The sequence below is a fragment of the Mastigoproctus giganteus genome, chromosome 1 (genome assembly GCF_048544385.1).
Source record: "Mastigoproctus giganteus isolate SK-2022 chromosome 1, ASM4854438v1, whole genome shotgun sequence".
NCBI classification, from domain to species: Eukaryota; Metazoa; Arthropoda; class Arachnida; order Uropygi; family Thelyphonidae; genus Mastigoproctus; species Mastigoproctus giganteus.
Window position 1 is genome coordinate 85,864,081 of NC_143575.1, and position 18,943 is coordinate 85,883,023.

The 18,943-nt window shown below is 35.9% G+C and overlaps 1 protein-coding gene across 2 annotated transcripts in view; it reads right to left on the reverse strand.

The window, feature by feature from the left end:
• The window catches only part of LOC150090964 (testis-expressed protein 10-like), an 89,657-nt gene that overhangs the window by 6,593 nt on the left and 64,121 nt on the right, over positions 1-18,943 (reverse strand). For both annotated transcript variants that reach the window (XM_090380889.1, XM_090380886.1), the window contains 3 exons: positions 11,152-11,232; positions 6,449-6,719; positions 4,705-4,823 (listed from right to left, as the gene is read on the reverse strand). In XM_090380889.1, coding sequence (XP_090237015.1) covers positions 4,705-4,823; positions 6,449-6,719; positions 11,152-11,232 — 471 coding nt within the window. The remainder of the gene's footprint in view (positions 1-4,704; positions 4,824-6,448; positions 6,720-11,151; positions 11,233-18,943) is intronic.

The window sequence follows — 18,943 nt, forward strand, 5'->3', positions numbered from 1 at the left end:
TTTGCATCTACATTCATACATGAGAAAGTCTGTAGGGAAGTGGAGGCCAGAAGCTTATCAAATTTTAACAGGGAGTTAAATGATTTTGTAATAACTGAGAGCAAAGTGGAGGAGAAACTGTTGAAGTTAAACATAAAAAAGGCACCTGGGGGTGGATGGGATCTATCCAGTTATATTAAAGTAGGTGGCAAAGGAAGTAAGCAAACCCTTAGCCATAATTATGAAAGCTTCCTTGAAGTCAGGGAGGTCCCCATAGACTGGAATGTGCAAATGTATCCCCAATTCACAAAGAGGAGTCAAAGGGTGACATGAATAATTACAGACCTGTTAGTTTAACTTCTGTTCCAGGGAAAATAATGGAGTCACTAGTTCAAAAAGTATTACAGGATCATCTAGACAAGACCGCAGTTATAGTTCAAGTAGCATGGGTTTGTTAAGGGGAACGTCTTATAAGACAAATTTGATTACATTCTATGATGCAGTCATGACATTTTCATCCTTAGGGGCTTTCTTTTTTCTCTCAGCATTACTTTTTTTCTGAACAGCTAGTGACTGTTCAAATCTCAAATCCACCTGGCTTTGTAATATTGTTCTCACATGTGGTGGTGCTTCCAACACCTTTTTCAGGCTCCTTGACTATTCAAAAGAGGACAGTGGGTTAAGTAATAAAACATCTTTTATGAAATTATTCAACTGTGTCTGACAAATATTCAGTTTCTACTGCAGTGTTTCGCAAACTTTTTTAATCACAGAACACTTTTCATCTCACAATATATTTACGGAACACATTAGCATTAGCACATGGTGCAAGAAAGCAAGCTTATAGAGCATCAGCCAAAAAAAAAAAAAAAAAAACCCCTTCCCATTTCAGTGATCCATTCATTCCAAATGTTTCTCTAGTTCTGCCTTGAATTTAAGCTATCAACTTCCACAACAACAGATGGAAGTTTGTTCCAGCAATCAACTACCTGCTCGCTAAAGGCAAATTTCCACAAATCTATTCTACAACTGTCTTTCCTCAGTTTGAATTTATGCCCCCTCAGGTTTGTAATCTGAGCAAGAGGAAGAATCCCATCAGCACTGAGCCTGCTCAATCCATTCAAGGCCTTATACACCTCAACCAGATTGCCTCGCAGGTGCCTAGTCTCCAGAAGTTGCAATTTGCAAAACTTAAGCCTTTCTTCATAAGAGCACCCCTTTGTTCCCTTAACTAGTCTTGTTACCCTTCTCTGTACCCATTCTAGCAACTCTACATCCTTCCTAAAATGAGGCTTCCAGACCTGTACACAGTACTCAAGGTGCGGCCTGACCATTGCCTTATACAAGGGGATAATCACCTACTTATCCCTGCTTGCAAAATTCCTGCATTCATTGACAAGACCCCACTCTGGCAGCCTGTCTGCACTGCTCAGAAAACTTCATATTTGACTGCACAATTATCTCCAGGTCTCTTTCATTTTCCTCTACCCTGAGTGTAACACCATATAGTTGGTACATTTCTGTGGGGTTACTGCTACCCATATGTAGTACTTTGAATTTTTCAATGTTAAACTTCGGTTGCCACTTCTCAGCCCATCTACCCAACTTTTCCAGATCCTGTTGCAGCCGCATACTGTCATTACTTTTATTAACAACCCTGCCAACCTTTGTATCATCTGCAAACTTTGATAGTAAGCTTGATATACCCTCATCAATATCACTGATAAATATACAAAACAATGGGCCCAACACCAAACCCTGAAGGACACCACTAATAACATTAGGCTACGTAGAGTACCCATTGATTACCACTCTGTCTTCTTCCACTCAACCATCCTTTTATCCATTGTAGCAACTTACCCTTAATACCATTCTGCTCCAATTTGTACAATAGTCTTCCATGTGCAACAGTAGAAAATGCTTTCCTGAAATCCAAGTATATGATATCAAAATTATTTTTTGCATCCAGTTCCTTTGTGACCACATCATTGTATCCAGTCAGATTGGTCAGACAAGACTTCCCCTTGACAAACCCATGCTGTCAAAATCCCCTCTTCTGAAGTTAAAACCCATGCCTTTACCTTAACTACTGCAACATCTCTCTTCATCTTCCAATTGATGATTGCATGATCACTTTCTGACAATGGTTCCTGCACTTTAAGCCCTGTGATCATCTGATTAGTTAGTAATGATGAGGTCAGGAATATTCTCACCCCTAGTACTTTCTCTAACATGCTGGTACAAATAATAATCATCTAGTTTCAATTACATACTCTAGTGGAACTCATCATCACCAATTTCCAGGTGGCACCACATTTCTGTTAGTCCTATTATCCAGCATTAATTGTCCTAACCAGGAGCTCAAATTCAGCCATTTTATTGACAACGCTCCTGACATTACTATAGACACAGTTGAGACAAAGTAATCTTTTGTAGTTTACTACCACTCTGATAGTTATTTAGGTTTGTATCTCAAGTGTTATCTTTCCCCCTCATTTGAAACACTGCTACCCTCAGAACATCTTACATCAGCTGTTGTGGCAACAAACAAGAATTCATAAGGTGGCAGCATTACTTTGACCCATATCAGATAAATGCAGATCTAAATTACCCACACACCTAAAACTAGCAGAAGTTACCTTTAAAGAAGTTTACCTGAAACCTTTAAGGTATCCTTCATGATACTGGCAAAAATCCTTGCACCACCTTTCAAATGAATACAAAATAGATTCCTTCAAGTCTAGAGTTAACCCACAAGGCTTTCAGCATATAATCCCTCCTATTGTGCTTGGGCAGAATTTCAGACATACACGTTGTGTAGGACGGATGAGGAACACATTTGACATTAATGCTGGCTATTAATGTCAAATGATCAATGTGAGGTCTCGCGTTGTCATTATGCAGCATCACCCGCCTGTGTGCAGTTGTAGGCATTTGCAACGAATGTGATCCTGCAAAGAATCACACAATCTTTCCTGCAGGAGCCACAACTTTTGCTTTTTTTGGCGTTGGTGATGTAGACTTTCAAACAGAGCATTGCTACTTACTCTCTGTGAGTAGTTTTGGAACTCAGTATGCACAAACATATGCCATATGCAAATGGCCATGGAGAATGCTGTGCATGCTTCCTATCTCTGAACATCTCTGCTAGTTGCCTTACTGTTACACTATGATCTCTCGTGATTACAGAAGTGTTTATGGTTTCTGTGGTGACAGCAGTGGTTGGAGCTGCTCCGTGACAGTCATTTGTGTTTGAATCACGTTCATCTTTAAACATTCTAAACCACCTGCGAGCTGTGCTATATGGAAGCGTAGATTCACCATAAGCCTCTTAATATTTCATATGTTCCATTTGATGTTTTCTTGAAATAGAAACAAAATATGAGAACAGCACATTGTTCCTCACTTGTCACATCCATTTTCACATAGGTGAAACATAATAGGCATAACCCTGACCGATGGTTCCTGCACACCAAGGTCACACTGTGCACAAGTCAACTGCACAGTTGCCATATGATGCAGCTTAGTTTGGTTTTACGTTTCACATATCAGCTAGATATAGCCAGCAATACAGTTGTTCATGAAAATTGTGAACATTCTTTATTGAACAGCCCTCATATATAGATCAAATTATGCTGTGATTGCTGTATAACTACATTCCTGTCAAGACGATTCACACTTACTTCTTTAACTACTGACTCCATTATTTTCCCTGGAATTAATTAATCACACTACAATATGACTGATACCTCAGAAGCAAACAAAACTTTGGATTACTAATTCTAGCAGTATGCAAATATGGCCTACAGCAGCAAAAGAGTATCTTTCAAAAGATACTATTTTACTAAAATTCAGCTTTTAAAACTACTTACATACAAACTGTTTAGAACTAGAGAAATCTGAATTGTTGTATTGTATTATAATCATGCAAAATAGCAAATTGCACCAAATCATAACACAAGCTTATTATATTAACAAAATGCTTGAAATACCTAACTCTTTCTCAGGCATCACAAAAGGGAATATATTTAGAAAGGATAGCTGCAAACAAGGTAAAAAAAAAAATCTTTTAGGATCATTTTGACTACCATAGTTTGATTTTCATGTCTGGTTTCACTTCTATCAGTTGTATCATTTGCATTCACGCTTTGTACTTGGCTTTTTACAATCTTGGTAACGTACACAATATAATTTCTGTGTAAATTACTGCTCAAGGAACTCTGACAGCTGTTAAGTTTGTTGGAATGGTTCTCTAAGTAATACTGTAATTTTAGGCTGTTTACACAGTTAGGTGAGAAGCATTTACATCTTCACATTATTAGCATTCCAGTGTCCAAATGGTTGGCAATAATCTTCATTTGAAAGTTGCATTACTGCTGTGAATGGCAAGCACCACCAAGTTTCATGGAGAAAATTTGTACATGTGGTTTTCAGTGGAGTAGCACTGGACAAAACAATATAAAAGTTTGCTGAAATTTCATTAGTCATTAAAAATTTAAAAAAAAAATTTGGGCAACTCAGTTTTGCATAACTGAAATTCATATCTTTTGAATCCCCCTGTATTTTAAGCTAACTGGAGTAGGAAAACCATAGCATAATTATTTCAAAACACAGGTTAAATTCTGACAAGAATTTAACTTAAGGCAATTAAAAATAATTTTCTTATTCTCCCAAAAAAAATTCATGTTGAACTAAATGTTCTAACTTGAGGAGTATGTTCATTACCTCCAACTCTTCTAGAATGCTTACAGTAGTAACAATCTGTTCAGCTCTGAACACTCCGGATTTTACTAGTAGTAACAACATGGCACCAATGTACTGAGCAAGTTCAACAGATGCCACCTCTATAGAGGAACAAAAATAATGAAATTTTAATTAAAATTAAACAAGTACAAAGAATATAAAAGAAAAACATCTCTATAAAAAAAGGTCAGATCAGTTAAAATATTCCTCATTGAAAATAAACAAATATGGAGGCATTCGTTTTAAACATGCATTAATTGAAATTTAATCTGAAATAAATTGATTGAAATAAAATTAGTAATTGAAACAAAACATTAATAATTGAAAAAATAATAATTATTAATTGAAATAAATTATTAAAATATAAAATTTATGAATGAAATTTTATATTTTAGTAATTTTATTATATTTTAATCTTCATCTCCACATCTCATTTTTACTATTTTATTCATGTTTTGTAAATATATTAATTTTAATTCTACTTTTTGCTATTCATTCAGCTGTAACAATAACACGTCACAGAACCTGCTATAAACATGCACACTGGGCTTCAAACAGAATTGCAAAAGTGGGCATGCAAGATGACACATTCAACAAAATTAATCACCTCAACAAATGTTAGATGCCAATTAACATGGTGTAAGGAGCGCAAATCCTGGACTATAGAGCAGTGGACAGTCCTATGGACAGACAAATGGAGGTTCGCACTCTACCAGTCTGATGGCCATTCCTGGGTGTGCCAAATGCCAGGGGAACAGTTCCTTCCTGATTGTATCCTCCCAACAATGAAGTTTAGTGGAGGCAGTATCATGGAATGGGGCTCCTTTCATTGTTTGGCTTGGGCCCATTAGTAGTTATCGACAAAACCACGAATGCTGTGGAATACCAGGACAACCTGGACAATTATGCACTTCCAACGTTATGGCAATACTTTGGGGAAGGCCCATACCTGTATCAGCAAGACAACATGCCATGCCATACTGCTCGGGTCGTAACAGAGTGGTTTGAGGACATGGGTATGGGAAAAGTTGGACTGGCCAACCCAGAGTCCTGATCTGAAGTTGGAGTGCCTGTAACTCCAACTTCAGTTACTATTTTATACATGTTTTGTAAATATATTAATTTTAATTCTACTTTTTGCTATTCAGTCAGCTGTAACAATAACACGTCACAGAACCTGCTATAAACATGCACACTGGGCTTCAAACAGAATTGCAAAAGTGGCCAACTTCAAGAGTAAAGTTACAGGCACTCCAGTTGGAGTGCCTGTAACTTTACTCTTGAAAATGAACCACACCCTCCACTCCTGAAGACCAACAGAACTGCTAATTTTGTTTAGTTTAAAGCTGGGAGAAAATTAATGAATTTCCATTTACACACGGAATGAGATAGAAGTCACTGCGAATAATAGAAATTCACTGATTAAAAGTTCAATTTTGGTTCTAACCATGTCAAGAAAAACTTAATATTCCTTCCTACCATGGGGAAAAAAAAAAAAAAAAAAAATTTAATATAAAGAACATAGCATCAATGTTTTTATTGTATTTAATGTGCATGTGACAAAAGGTGCATGCAAAATTTGTAGTGTAATCAAACCACTCAAAGTTATTAGCTTTTCTTTCCACAAGTTGTATTTTACAACTTGTAAAAAGAAGTTAGCAAGAAACATGAGTCATCACAAATTTTTATTATGCTTCTTGAAAGAGAGAGAAAGTTATGTACTCACCACTTGCCCAATGGCCAATAATTTCACAAACCACAGCTCCATTTGAAGTGCCAATAAACTCTAGGATAGGTTTAAGGACACTGTAATCCCTTTCAATTTCTGGTGGGAAAAAAGGTGTAGCTATTTCATGAAAGAGAAGGGCAACAGTAAGTTCTGAGAGCCAATGCCAGCATTCACCATTTTGATCATTTGGAGAAACATGAGGCGACAATGCCTTTATCAGATTCAAAATTGCAGCAGAAGAATGGGCATAAAAACATGTGCAGGATGCCTAAAAATAACAAAATATAATGATAAAATAATGATTTCTTTCAACACAACTTATTCAAGAAGAATAATCTTTAAATAATTATTCAATGATAATAAAGTAATGAGACTATACTTTGTGACAACAAGCAATAACACTATTACTACAAGAATAACAAATTTAGACAAATTTTAAACATATCTATCTTCAATATGAAGGGCAAGCTACATGTGAATTTTAGATATGTTACTGAGCTAACAGTATTTGACTGGTTCAATGTGAATTACAGAAAATTAGTGAATTTGTTTTGAATGTTTTATCACCACAGTAATGATCATTTACCAAAAGTAAAACTTTCAGGGAGATGAAAATAACAATATGGTGGTAATTTTGGCTTTAATTCTGTCTTTCTGAATAGTCCTAATAGAAACTTTGATTAATTTGTTCATATGGCTTGCAGTTGTAGTTGCTGACTTTCCAGTACTTTCACCTTAAGTTTAGAATACACATTAATAATTACCTGCTTTGCTTGGCATGATTATTTAATGCCTTTAACAAATACTTTGAATGAACCTTTGCTGACTGTACTTACCATGTTAATATGTACGAAAGCTTATTATGCATCTAAACCAGGCATGTCAAACTGAGGGTCCCCCGAGGGCCACATTTGTCATGAGGGCTGCACACGACAACTAATTGAAGTCATTTAATAAAAATTATTGCAGAATATTTTTATTACTTAAACTTAGAAACATACAATGTGCATACAAATGGTTTAGCGGCTAGCCGCATTCATGAATGCAAAGTAATGAAGTAGTTTAACAAAAGAAAAAAAAAAAAAAGAAATTTTAAACGGCAACATAGACTTGTATGCAACAGCAACAAATACATTGTACAAAAATTACAACAGTTGAAAATGAACATTTATTTACGACTATTTTTAGTGTTTTGACCTGAGGCTTGACATCTTGTTTTAATGAAAATTTTTTCTATGTCTGGCTGAAATGTCTGTGCAGTTCTGACTTTCATCAGAGATGAGAGGTGTTGATCAGTCAGTCGTGTTCTCTGAGAAGTTTTTGTTGATTTCATGAAGGAAAATAACTGTTCACACAAATAGGTAGAACCAAACATTGCCATAATCCCTGTGGCAAACTTTCTGAAGTTTTTAAACTTTTCAGGAAGGTATGAAAAGAAACTAGGTATCCCCATTTCAAGATACTTTGCTCTGAGTGTAGAATCAGACTGCATTTCTAATAGTTCCATCTGCAGTCTTTCTTCTGCCTTGGCAACATCAAAGGTGAATGGTGCTGAGAATAATGCAAAGTGGTGTTCAAAAGATGAGAAATCACGAAATCTTTCCTGAAATTCTTTTGACAATTCCAGGTGACTGTCATACTTAGCAAAGCTAAGAACAGACTCAGTATTGGCAGTGTTTTTCAGCTCTCTGCACTGACAGTACTCTTTGCACTGTCAATTCACATTTGACAACTGTGAATGCCATAAGCTTAGTTTTGTAATGAAGCACTTGATGTCATCATACAACTGAGTGATGAGTTTATTTTTACCTTGTAATTTCAAATTAAGATCAGTTAATTGCAGTAATGTCCACAGCAAAAGCCAGATCCTGGAGCCAACTTTCATCTTTTATTTCATCCGTGTTTTGACCTTTCATCTCCAAAAACAATTATTTCTTGTCTCAACAAATAAAATCTTTTCAGCGCTTTGCGACATGACAACCAGCAGACTTCTGTGTAGAATGGAACATCGGTAAACTGATTATCCATATCTTCCAACAACTGGCTGCAATGATGGTGGTTGAGAGCACGGCCTCTGATATAGTTCACTGTCTTTGTGACCAAACTAAGCACATGATCCAATTTTAAAACCTTTGAACACAAATTTTGCTGATGAATAATGCAGTGAAAATGTGCAAATGATGAATCTGGATGCGAGTTTTCTATTTTTGTTCATAACATGGCAGCAACATCATTATATCTGCCAACCATATTCGGTAGATAAGCATGCAAGTTTACTCAAATCCAAACCACAGTCATGCAGAACCTGCTCGACTTTCTCAAAGATGTCCTGGCTTGTTGAGTTTCATGATTGGGGATCAGTTCAATCAGTTCTTCATAAATATTAAATTCACTGGCACAAGCCCTGATGAAAACTGCAAGCTGTGCTATTCCAGTGATGTCAACGATCTCATCAATAGCAATAGAAAAATGTTCAAATCTTGATGATGTGGCCTTCAACTGTTGTTTCAAATCACTTGACATTTCATCAATCCGTTCAGCAACAGTGTTCTTGGTTAATGAAATATCTTTGAATAAGTGTGCTTTCTCTGGACACACAATTTGAGCCGTTTTTACAAGGCATTGCTTTACGAAATTTCCTTCACTGTAAGATTTCCCACTCATGGCAATCATTCGGCTGAGTTCATAGCTTGCAGTAACGGAAGCAACATTCCCTTTCTCAATTTTCATAAAACAAGTCTGTTGCTGTCTCACGTTAGCCTTCAATTCCTTGAGTCTTGAGACACGCATTGGGCCTTCATATTTATCGTAAGATCGATGGTTCGTTTCATAATGTCTTTTCAAGTTGTACTCTTTGGACATGGCAATGCTTTTATTGCAAATTAAACAATGTATCTTTCCATTCACCGTTGTGCAAAAATACTGTAATTCCCATTTTTCTTGAAACACTCGCCCTTCTTTGTTCAGTTTCCTTTTTCTCTTAGCTGGAGAAGCATTAGTCATTTTTAAAGATGATGTGCAATCTGAAAAATAATAAAATAAAATTAAAAATAAAATCACTGGTTAAAAAACTGAAACGAAATTTAGGCCAGCTTATGTATTGTTACGAGCGAGATTAACAGGTTTTTACCTCATGCTTGTTGGTTCCACTCTCTCACTCAGGCCGAGCGGTTTACCTTAACGAGAGAGGAACCTTTTCCACTTGTGGGCCGTGGAATTCGGATCAGGACCAGGTTCCTACACCAATAAATTGGCAAGAATGCTAGAATTCTTGTCGTAAGGCAGCCGCGCACGATATTCAAAATTCTAAATTACCTAAATTACTTCAATTAACAGATTTTGCAAATTGCTATAGTGTCCTTTGTGCGGGCCGCAGGTGTGCTTGCAAAGGGCCGCATGTTTGACATGCCTGATCTTTTTATAATTTTATTCACATTGAGTGTAAAACTTTCAATATTCTTCTCTTCGTATAAATTGTCTCACTGAAGTGTTACTTAAACTGATTTTGCTTCTAATCTGCCACAGCAGATGCAGAATTTATACAAACCATTATTATCTAGCATAGTGACAACTACATTTCACCTCTCTGATAGACTGCAACAGTAGTATTAGATCTGTCATGGAGTATAACTTGACAAAAAATAACTTTGTTTCTTTTGAAGTAGTCCTCTTATGAAACTAAACACTTTAAACCAGGGATGTTCAACCTATGGCCATATAAGCAGCATTATGCTATGGCTTGTCTGTGTTACAACTAATTTGACACTTGCTTCTTAATGATGTTTTATGTATCTTCCCCAGTATGTAAGAACACTATCATAATCATATAACAATGTTATTAGTCATACTGAACAACAGTGAAAAATTTTTTTAATGAAAATATGGTGGATTTAGTGTATTATTAGGTGCACACACACACACGCACATCCCCCCACCCCTATTGTCTTCACTATGTTTGTCTGTCCGCATGTAACAACTCTACTCTCAGTGGACAGATCGTGATGAAATTTTGTTTAGTTCTTTTAGAAAGATTTGTTGAGCCATCATAAATTTCATTAAAATTGGACAAATAAGCAGCATCGCAATCTGGCAATTATTATTTTTTCCCCCCATACAATTTGTATGGAAAAAAGAAAAAGGTGACATAGTACTATGAGGTAGGCACTTTTAGTTATTTCTGAATAAAATGAATAATTGTCTTGCGGCCTTAAAAAATTAGCACTAACTTTTTCAAGGAACTTTCTTTAGTTGTATAATTTACAGCTAAAGATTATATGAATGAATTATGTATCTAATTAAAACCAGAAAAGAAGTGTAGCAGTTCATTGGAAAGATAAAGAATGGAGAATGACTAATTTTAATATTAACATGTTCACTGCTTCCTCATGCAAATATGCAGCTTTGAATTTTTAATCCACTTGTAGGGGAAACCACCCTAATTTTAGAACTTTTTCTTATGATTTTGCAGAAGACAAACTGGATATTTTTGTCAACCAACCTTCATCAGAGGCTGATAAATTCAGTCATAGTGAGAAGAAAGCCCAAAAATGTCTCTGCCCTTTTTTCAATTTAGATCAACTCAATCCTGGGTCAGAAAGGTCATAGGAAAAGTTGGCAGTGAAAGTGTTAATAATCATCCATATCTTAAATTTTGAGTAAAAATGTTCTTACAAGTAAACATCAGTTTTAAAAATACTTACAAATAACTGTAACAAATAACTTTGGAAACAAGCATCAACATTTTTTAGGTCTGGAAACTGAAGGAGTGCCTGGATTACTATCTGTAATATATATATAAAGAGAGAGAGAGAGAGAAAAGCTTATTATAAAATATATACATGTTTATGATGACAATTTTATCTTAAGTTACACTGTAAAAGAATTTGTAATTATTTCCATTCATAAAATTTAACTTGATTAAAGCAGTACAATACTTATTATGACAAATGTGTTGTAACATAAAAAATGGCAGATTACGCACTAATAAAAATCTTTAGTTTTGTTTTCAAAGAAATGGGCTATAGTATGAATTTATAAGTATTTTAATAAAGAAAACAAAAAGATTGTACTTAAAGTGACATTCTAATGCTATATTGGTCAATGTAGCCCTAATTTTTTTAATTTTATTATCTATATGAAGACTTGAACATCCCAGAAGAAATGAATGTAATTCTCTGTGAAAAGAGTCAAAATATAAGTTTTTGCTGAAGAAAATATCTGTTTACTGTTACATATAGAATATAAATTACTAGTCAAAGAAACATTAATGAAGAGTTAAATATCTATAAAGTTTAAGCTTCTTGTATTATTTTGTCTATAAAGGAAAATATGTCTTCACTAGAATACCCATGGGGAATATTTCACCAAAACCATTCAAAGAAGCAAAGATTAATATTGAAGTAATTACAAAAACCTTTCCCTCATCTCCCTTCACTGCTAAGGCATCAGTGTGATGGACTTGGGTAAAAATGCAATTTGATAATTTTCACATGTATGACTACATTGTCCTTTAAAAAATTACAGTTATTGCACCAAAATTATATGGACCTGAAAACTGCTAAGTAAAGTTGTCAAAAACAGCATCTTTGTTGAAAGTCTCACCCGAGATTTGTTGATTGTGATGACAAAAGCTAAGAAACTGTCTTCTCTTTAAAGTATTTGGCAAGGTTTGGGAGAATACTATGATGAATTCTTGGGATATGAAAATCATTCTGAATCCACCCCCCCCCCCCCCCACATTTTAAAGCTAAATAGAACAGTCAAAAGCTTGTTTAGTCTGAGTTATTCAAGTTCTGCAATTCCGCCAAGACACGATAGGAGCAAGCACATGATAAGGGCCTTGCCAATCAATTCGGCCATGGAGGGATTGCGAAAGGCTCATGGGATAGAATTTTTTTCAGCGTGGTCTGTGCTTGTTAACAGGAGAGACTGCTTCTACAGGGATGGGATACACTTAAATAGAAAGGGTGCAAGAATATTTGCTCATGCTATCGAGGCAGTGTTAGATGGGTTGGAAAATTACTAGGTTGGTGGGATTCACAGACTAAAAGATTAAAAGTAGTCGCAAGCAGAGGTGAAGGTGATTCTTGCACTAATTCTATTAGAATAAGCAGTGGCCTGGAGTGAGGGGTGCTGGGGATTTCAGGGACTGATGGCAGTCACGAAGCAAATAAATATATGGGATGTGTTAGGGTAAGTAAGAATAAGAATAGGTGCATGTATACCAATACTAGAAGTAGGGTAAATAAATTTGATGAATTTGAAGTGCTGGTTAAGACATCAAGGGTGGATATTGTTGGGATATCAGTGACGTGGTGTCACACAGATATTAGGAATGCAGAATTGAAATTTTGGGAGTACAATGTGTACAGAAAGGATAGGAAGGGAAGAGGGGTTATGCTGTTAATTAAGAAAAACAAAAATCAAAGAAAGTGCATCCAGTTGACATAGATGGACAGTGCAATGTTGAGTCAGTGTGGTGTGACATAAGCACTGGGAAAGGTTGGTTGGTTGTTGGGTTTTATTGGCGCATTAGCAACTAAGGCTATAATGCGCCAAAACCAGGTGATATATAAAAATTACACTGGGAAAGCAAAAATACGAGGAGTGTGTTATAGGCCTAATGACTCAAATAAGTACAACAAACAATTGTACAGAGAAACAGAGAAGGCTAGTAAATCAGAATGTCTTATAATGGGGGATTTTAACTTCCCAGATATTGACTGGAACTTGTGGTTGGTCACTCGCACACTAGCAAGACTTTTGTGGATTTATTGGATGATTGTTTTCTGCAGCAGCATGTTCAAGAGGCAACCAGAGATGGTAATACTCTTGATCTGGTTATCAGCAGTGATCAATTGTGTATTAAGAATTTGCAGATAAAGGAACCACTAGGTGGCAGTGATCAAGTGTAGTGATGTGGGATTTACTTAAAGATATAATTGCCATCAGAAGTAAAGGAAAGGGTTTTTGCTTCTGTAAAGGTGACTACAGTGTCTCAGACAGTTTTTAAATTCTGTACAGTGGGACCAAATGATGATGTTACCAACAGCAAATTCTAAGTGGGAAGCATTCAAGGAATTAATTGTGGAAGCTACTAGGCTTTTTGTCCCAACTAAGAAATACTGTTTAAGGTTTAGGCCCAAGTGGATGTCAGATGAACTAATGCGACTCGTGGCAGAGAAGAAAAATGCATGCAACGAATATAAATTATCAGGTTACACAGAAGCCTATGGCAGATATAAGCTAGTCTGTAATAAAGTCACAAGGGAGATTAGGCAAGCGAAGGCAGATTATGAGAAATCTTTGGCAATGGATGCTAAGAAAAACAGCAAGGATTTCTTTATTTATATAAACTCCAAAAGAAAGGGGATGAATCAGATTGGTTCACTTGATATCAATGGTTCGACTGTTGATGATCCTGATCTGATAGCAAACAAACTGAATGGGTATGTTGCATCTACATTCACACATGAGGATTAAGGAAGGAAAATGCCAGAAGGTTATCAAATTGTAGCAGGGTGCTTAATGATTTTGTAATAACTGAGAGCAAAGTGGAGGAGAAATTGTTGAAATTAAACATAAGAAAGTCACCTGGGGTGGATGGGATCTATCCAGTTATATTAAAGGAGGCAGCAAAGGAACTAAGCAAACCCTTAGCCATAACTATAAGAGCATCCTTGGACTCAGGGGAGGTCCCCACGGACTGGAGATGTGCCAATGTATCCCGAATTCACAAAGGGGGGGGATCGAAGGGTGACACGAGTAATTACAATGTAGTTAGTTTAACTTCTGTTTCGGGTAAAATAATGGAGTCACTGGTTAAAGATGCATTGCAGGATCACCTAGACAAGACTGTAGCAATAATTCAGACACAGCATGGGTTTGTTAAGGGAAAGTCTTGTCTGACAAATTTGATTGGATACTATGATGTGGTTACAAAGGAACTGGATGCAAAAACTAATTTTGATATCATATACTTGGCTTTCAGGAAAGCTTTTGTCACTGTTGCACATGGAAGACTACTGTACAAATTGGAGCAGAATGGTATTAAGGGTAAGTTGCTACAATGGATAAAAGGGAGATTGAGTGGGAGAAGACAGAGGTTGGTAATCAATGGGCACTGCTCTTTGTGGACTAATGTTATTAGTGGAGTTCCACAGGGTTCAGTGTTGAGCCCACTGTTGTTTTGTATATTTATCAATGATAAAAACCCCAGGGGCTCATATCTGGTGAGTATGGGCTTGGCACACCTAGGGTCCTGAGATGGATATCATCATTCTTTTCTTTCTTGGTGATTCTCTTCTGTTCTCTTCTCTCTCTCTCTCTCTCTCTCAGGGTAACTTGGGAATTTTTTTTCTGGCTGGTGCAGCATAAGCATCAGGCTTCCTTGCACCATATAGCTAATAATAATAAATAATATTGACGAAGGTATATCATGCTTAGTGTTGAAATTTGCAGATGATACAAAGTTGGCAGGGTTGTTAATGATCTAGATCCTGCAAGAGGATCTAGATAAGTTGGGCAAATGGGCTGAGAAGTGGCAACTGAAGTTTAACATCGACAAATGCAGAGTACTGCATATGGATAGAATTAACTCCAGAAGAACGTACCAACTGTGTGGTACTATACTTAGGGTGGTAGAAAATGAAAAAGACTTGGGAGTAATTGTGGAGTCAAATATGAAGTTTTCTGAGCAATGCAGACAGGCTGCAAGAGCAGGTCATGGGGTTTTGTCAATGATATACAGGAATTTTGCTAGCAGGGAAAAGGAAGTGATTATCCCTTTGTATAAGGCAATGGTCAGGTCACACCTTGAGTATTGCGTACAGGTCTGGAGTCCTCATTTTAGAAAATATGTCAATTTGCACTGAGCATGTATAGAGAAGGGCAACGAGATTGGTGAGGGGAATGAAGGGATCCTCTTACCAAGAGAGGTTTAAGTTCTGCAAATTGCACCGGCTGGAGACTAGGCACCTGCTAGGTGATCTGATTGAGGTGTATAAAGCCTTGAATGGGTTGAGCATGCTGAATTCTGATGGGATTCTTTCACTTGCTCAGATTATGAACCTAAGGGGCATAAATTCAAATTGAGGAAAGACAGTTGTAAAATAGATGTGTGGAAATTTGCCCTTAGTGTGTGGTTAATTGCTGGAACAAACTTCCATCTGTTGTTGTAGAAGTTGATAGCTTAAATAAATTCAAGGAGGAACTAGACAAACATTTACAGGGAATGGTTGTGTGAATTTTTTTTGGTTGATGCTACATGAGTTCATATTCTTGCTTTCTTGCATCACATGCCTCTATTACTATTACTAAGTTCATAGAGCATTCTGGACAGAGGGACATAAGCAAATTATTACATGCATTTTTTAATATTTGGCACTGGTTCCCTTATATGCATACAAGTATAGAACTGAAATTTTTTTCCCTCCTCCTTGTGTAACCAAGGAAAGAAATTAGATATTATTCATAGAAAATTTTCCAATTTAAATACAGGTAGCCCTTGATTTACGTCAGGGTCAGGTTCCTGGGGAGAGAGGCTCAAATGGAACTCTTTATATAATGGAGTCAATCGGAAATCACAGGTTCCGGGCACCAAAGATTTAACATACCACTTTGCATCGATTGTTTTATTTGATTGGCATTCTTCATAGTTGTAGTAATAGAATATGGAGGCATATTCATAGCCCTACACACATTAGGGTGGCTTTCATCAGATTCTATCCTCCGAATATTGCACTAGGATTCAATTAACTACTTTCACCAGACATGGCATGTCTTTATTCTATTAAATTAAAAACTTTATAACACGATTGGAAAACTGCACACGGCTATCACTATTATTATTATTTAATTTATTAATAGTAAAATTAATAAAAAAAAATGTTAGCGTAATAAATTTCCAACACTTGTAAATAGCACAAACAACAACCAACTGAATGCTTCACCGCATGGACCTCTGCATCCATGAGTGGTTACTTTGAGACGAGAAAGATTCTCGTCTCTGATACGAATGCGCTTAATTAGTTCAGATTGTCCTAAATCACGTGAACAATGCACATACATAGCACAGTATGGTGCCGATAAATTTTGTCTGACAATTTGAAACTTTCGATTTATAAAAAAATTGCAAAAATAAATAAATAAAAATGGTGTTTGGCGGCAATTTGTGAATCTAGTTGACTGTTGCAGTTGGTTATCACAATTCTCCCTTTGGATTCTTTCTGTCCTGGTGAGGTAGGCTCTGTTTTTTTTTGCCATCATTTTTGAAGATAACATCTTATAATTTAAACCTGTTCTGTCCTATTGTAGTTTTTCTTGAAATTTTTTTCTGATGCATTGTCTATTATCTCCAACTTTTGTACTCAACAAACCTTGTTTCACAAGGTTTGCTGAGTACAAAATCTTGATAGCTTTCCTATGAATTTTTTCCCACTCGTTTACAGTTGTCTCTATCACACTTAATTCAACAGCATTTTTTTTTTCAGAGACTCGCCTTTATTGAGTCTTTCCAGACCATTCACCTTACATAGAAACAACAATTATTTCTTTTCTCACCCATAATTTCATTAATTTACATACTGTAAATACAATAACAAATAATTTTGCTGGTGCAAACATGGTTTTGAACAAACACAGAACTGACCTCTCAGAAAATACAGCAGGCCCTTGTTATAATGCAGTTCGCTCTATGCTGTTCTTATATTATAACCCATATCTCACTCTAACACTGTCACAACTCACTATAATGCTCTTTTACCAGCATACAGATTGATTTTTTGGCATGTTTAATGAAAACATTTCATCTGATGTAGTCGATAGCTTGAAAATGAATAACAAAGTTTCCCACGCTGACTTGCGAAATTTTTTCCCATGCTAATTTAATTGCACTATGGTGGGGCTTGTTACGTAGTTCCGAGATCAACATTTTAAAAAATGATCACATATATTGCTTGTAATATTTGCGTTATATGCATTTATTCGAAGTGTAGTCATCACTCAGTACAGTGTTAGACATTATCCGTAACGGCCAGTTTAGTCAAAACATTGTATCATAATTAATGCAATTCAGTTACATTTTCGAAGATTAATAATGGTGGATAAGAATTAAAAAGGAACAATGTCTGGACATGGTACGAAGCCTACTAAGGTAAGAAAAATACTGAATTTGGAAATTAAATTATACGTTTTGAAGCAAATCAATTCCGTTCAACGACAAGTGGATATGTGCAATAATTTAGGACTGGAAGATTCAACTGTAAGAACAATTATAAAAAATAAAGAATTAATTTTAGCAGCAGGAAAGACAGCTGTTCCACTGCAAGCAACTAGGCCGGCTATTATAATTGAAATAGAGAGACTTCCAAATAATTTTATTATTGAAGATAATATCCAACACACAATTCCATTTAGTTAAATATTAAAGAGAAAGAGATTAGCCTATATGATCTGAAGAAAGCTCACTTAAATAAATAAAAAAAAAAAAAAAAAAACATGGAACCATTTAAATCTAGTAAGGGCTGGTAAGATAGATTTAAAATCCAGGGAGAAGCCACAAGTGCAGATCAAGAAGGAGCCAAAACTTTCAAAAAAGAACTACTAAAAATTATTGAAGAGTGGTGTTAAACTTCTCAACAAGTTTTTAATATAGATGAAACAAGACTTTTTTGGAAACGAATGCCTAAAAGAAGTTTCATATCGAAAGAAGAAGAAAGAAAAAAAACATGCCATGCTTCAAAGTGGCGAAGGATCGGTTGACTTTATTGTTGGGTGGTAATGCTGTGGGGATTTTAAAGTAAAACCCCTTTTAGTTTACTAAGAAGACAGGCAGAGTACAACCCAAAATCGACCAAAGTTATGAAAACTCGACAGCCCGGGGCCATCGGATTAATAAATTCATGATTTTAATTGGCATTTTAAGTTTAATTTTGATAAGTAATGTAGTTACTTACCATTTAATTATATACGTGTGTAATGGAGAATATCTTATATGTACAAATTTTTAATATTAAATATTTTGACCGACATTTGTGCTTCATTTTGCTACCATTTATTATTGATTAGGAAATATCCTATGGCATAGACGTGACTCACAAATACATATGTTACATTATAGGAATATGGTGGTTGCTTAGCGCTCTGTTTTTCAGGAACGAATTATCAGCGTTAAGCGGGGGTCACCTGTATACAACTTGACAAGCATGCATAGCATAGTATAGTAGTTAAAAGCATACTGGATCAGTGCCCATGGCACACTACAGTGTGCTGTAGGTATCAAACAGCATGTTTTAAAGAGGGAAGGCAAGTGCACATAAACCTCAAAAAGGATTCACCAAACAGTCAGTTGAATTGGTGAATACTTTTTGAGGTATATATGCACTCAGTTAAATGGGTTAAAAAGTTACCCCATTTATAACCTTAAAAATCAGCAAGGAATAATTCAAAATTGTTCACCTTTTGATGCTACCTTTATTTCTGTTATGAACACAT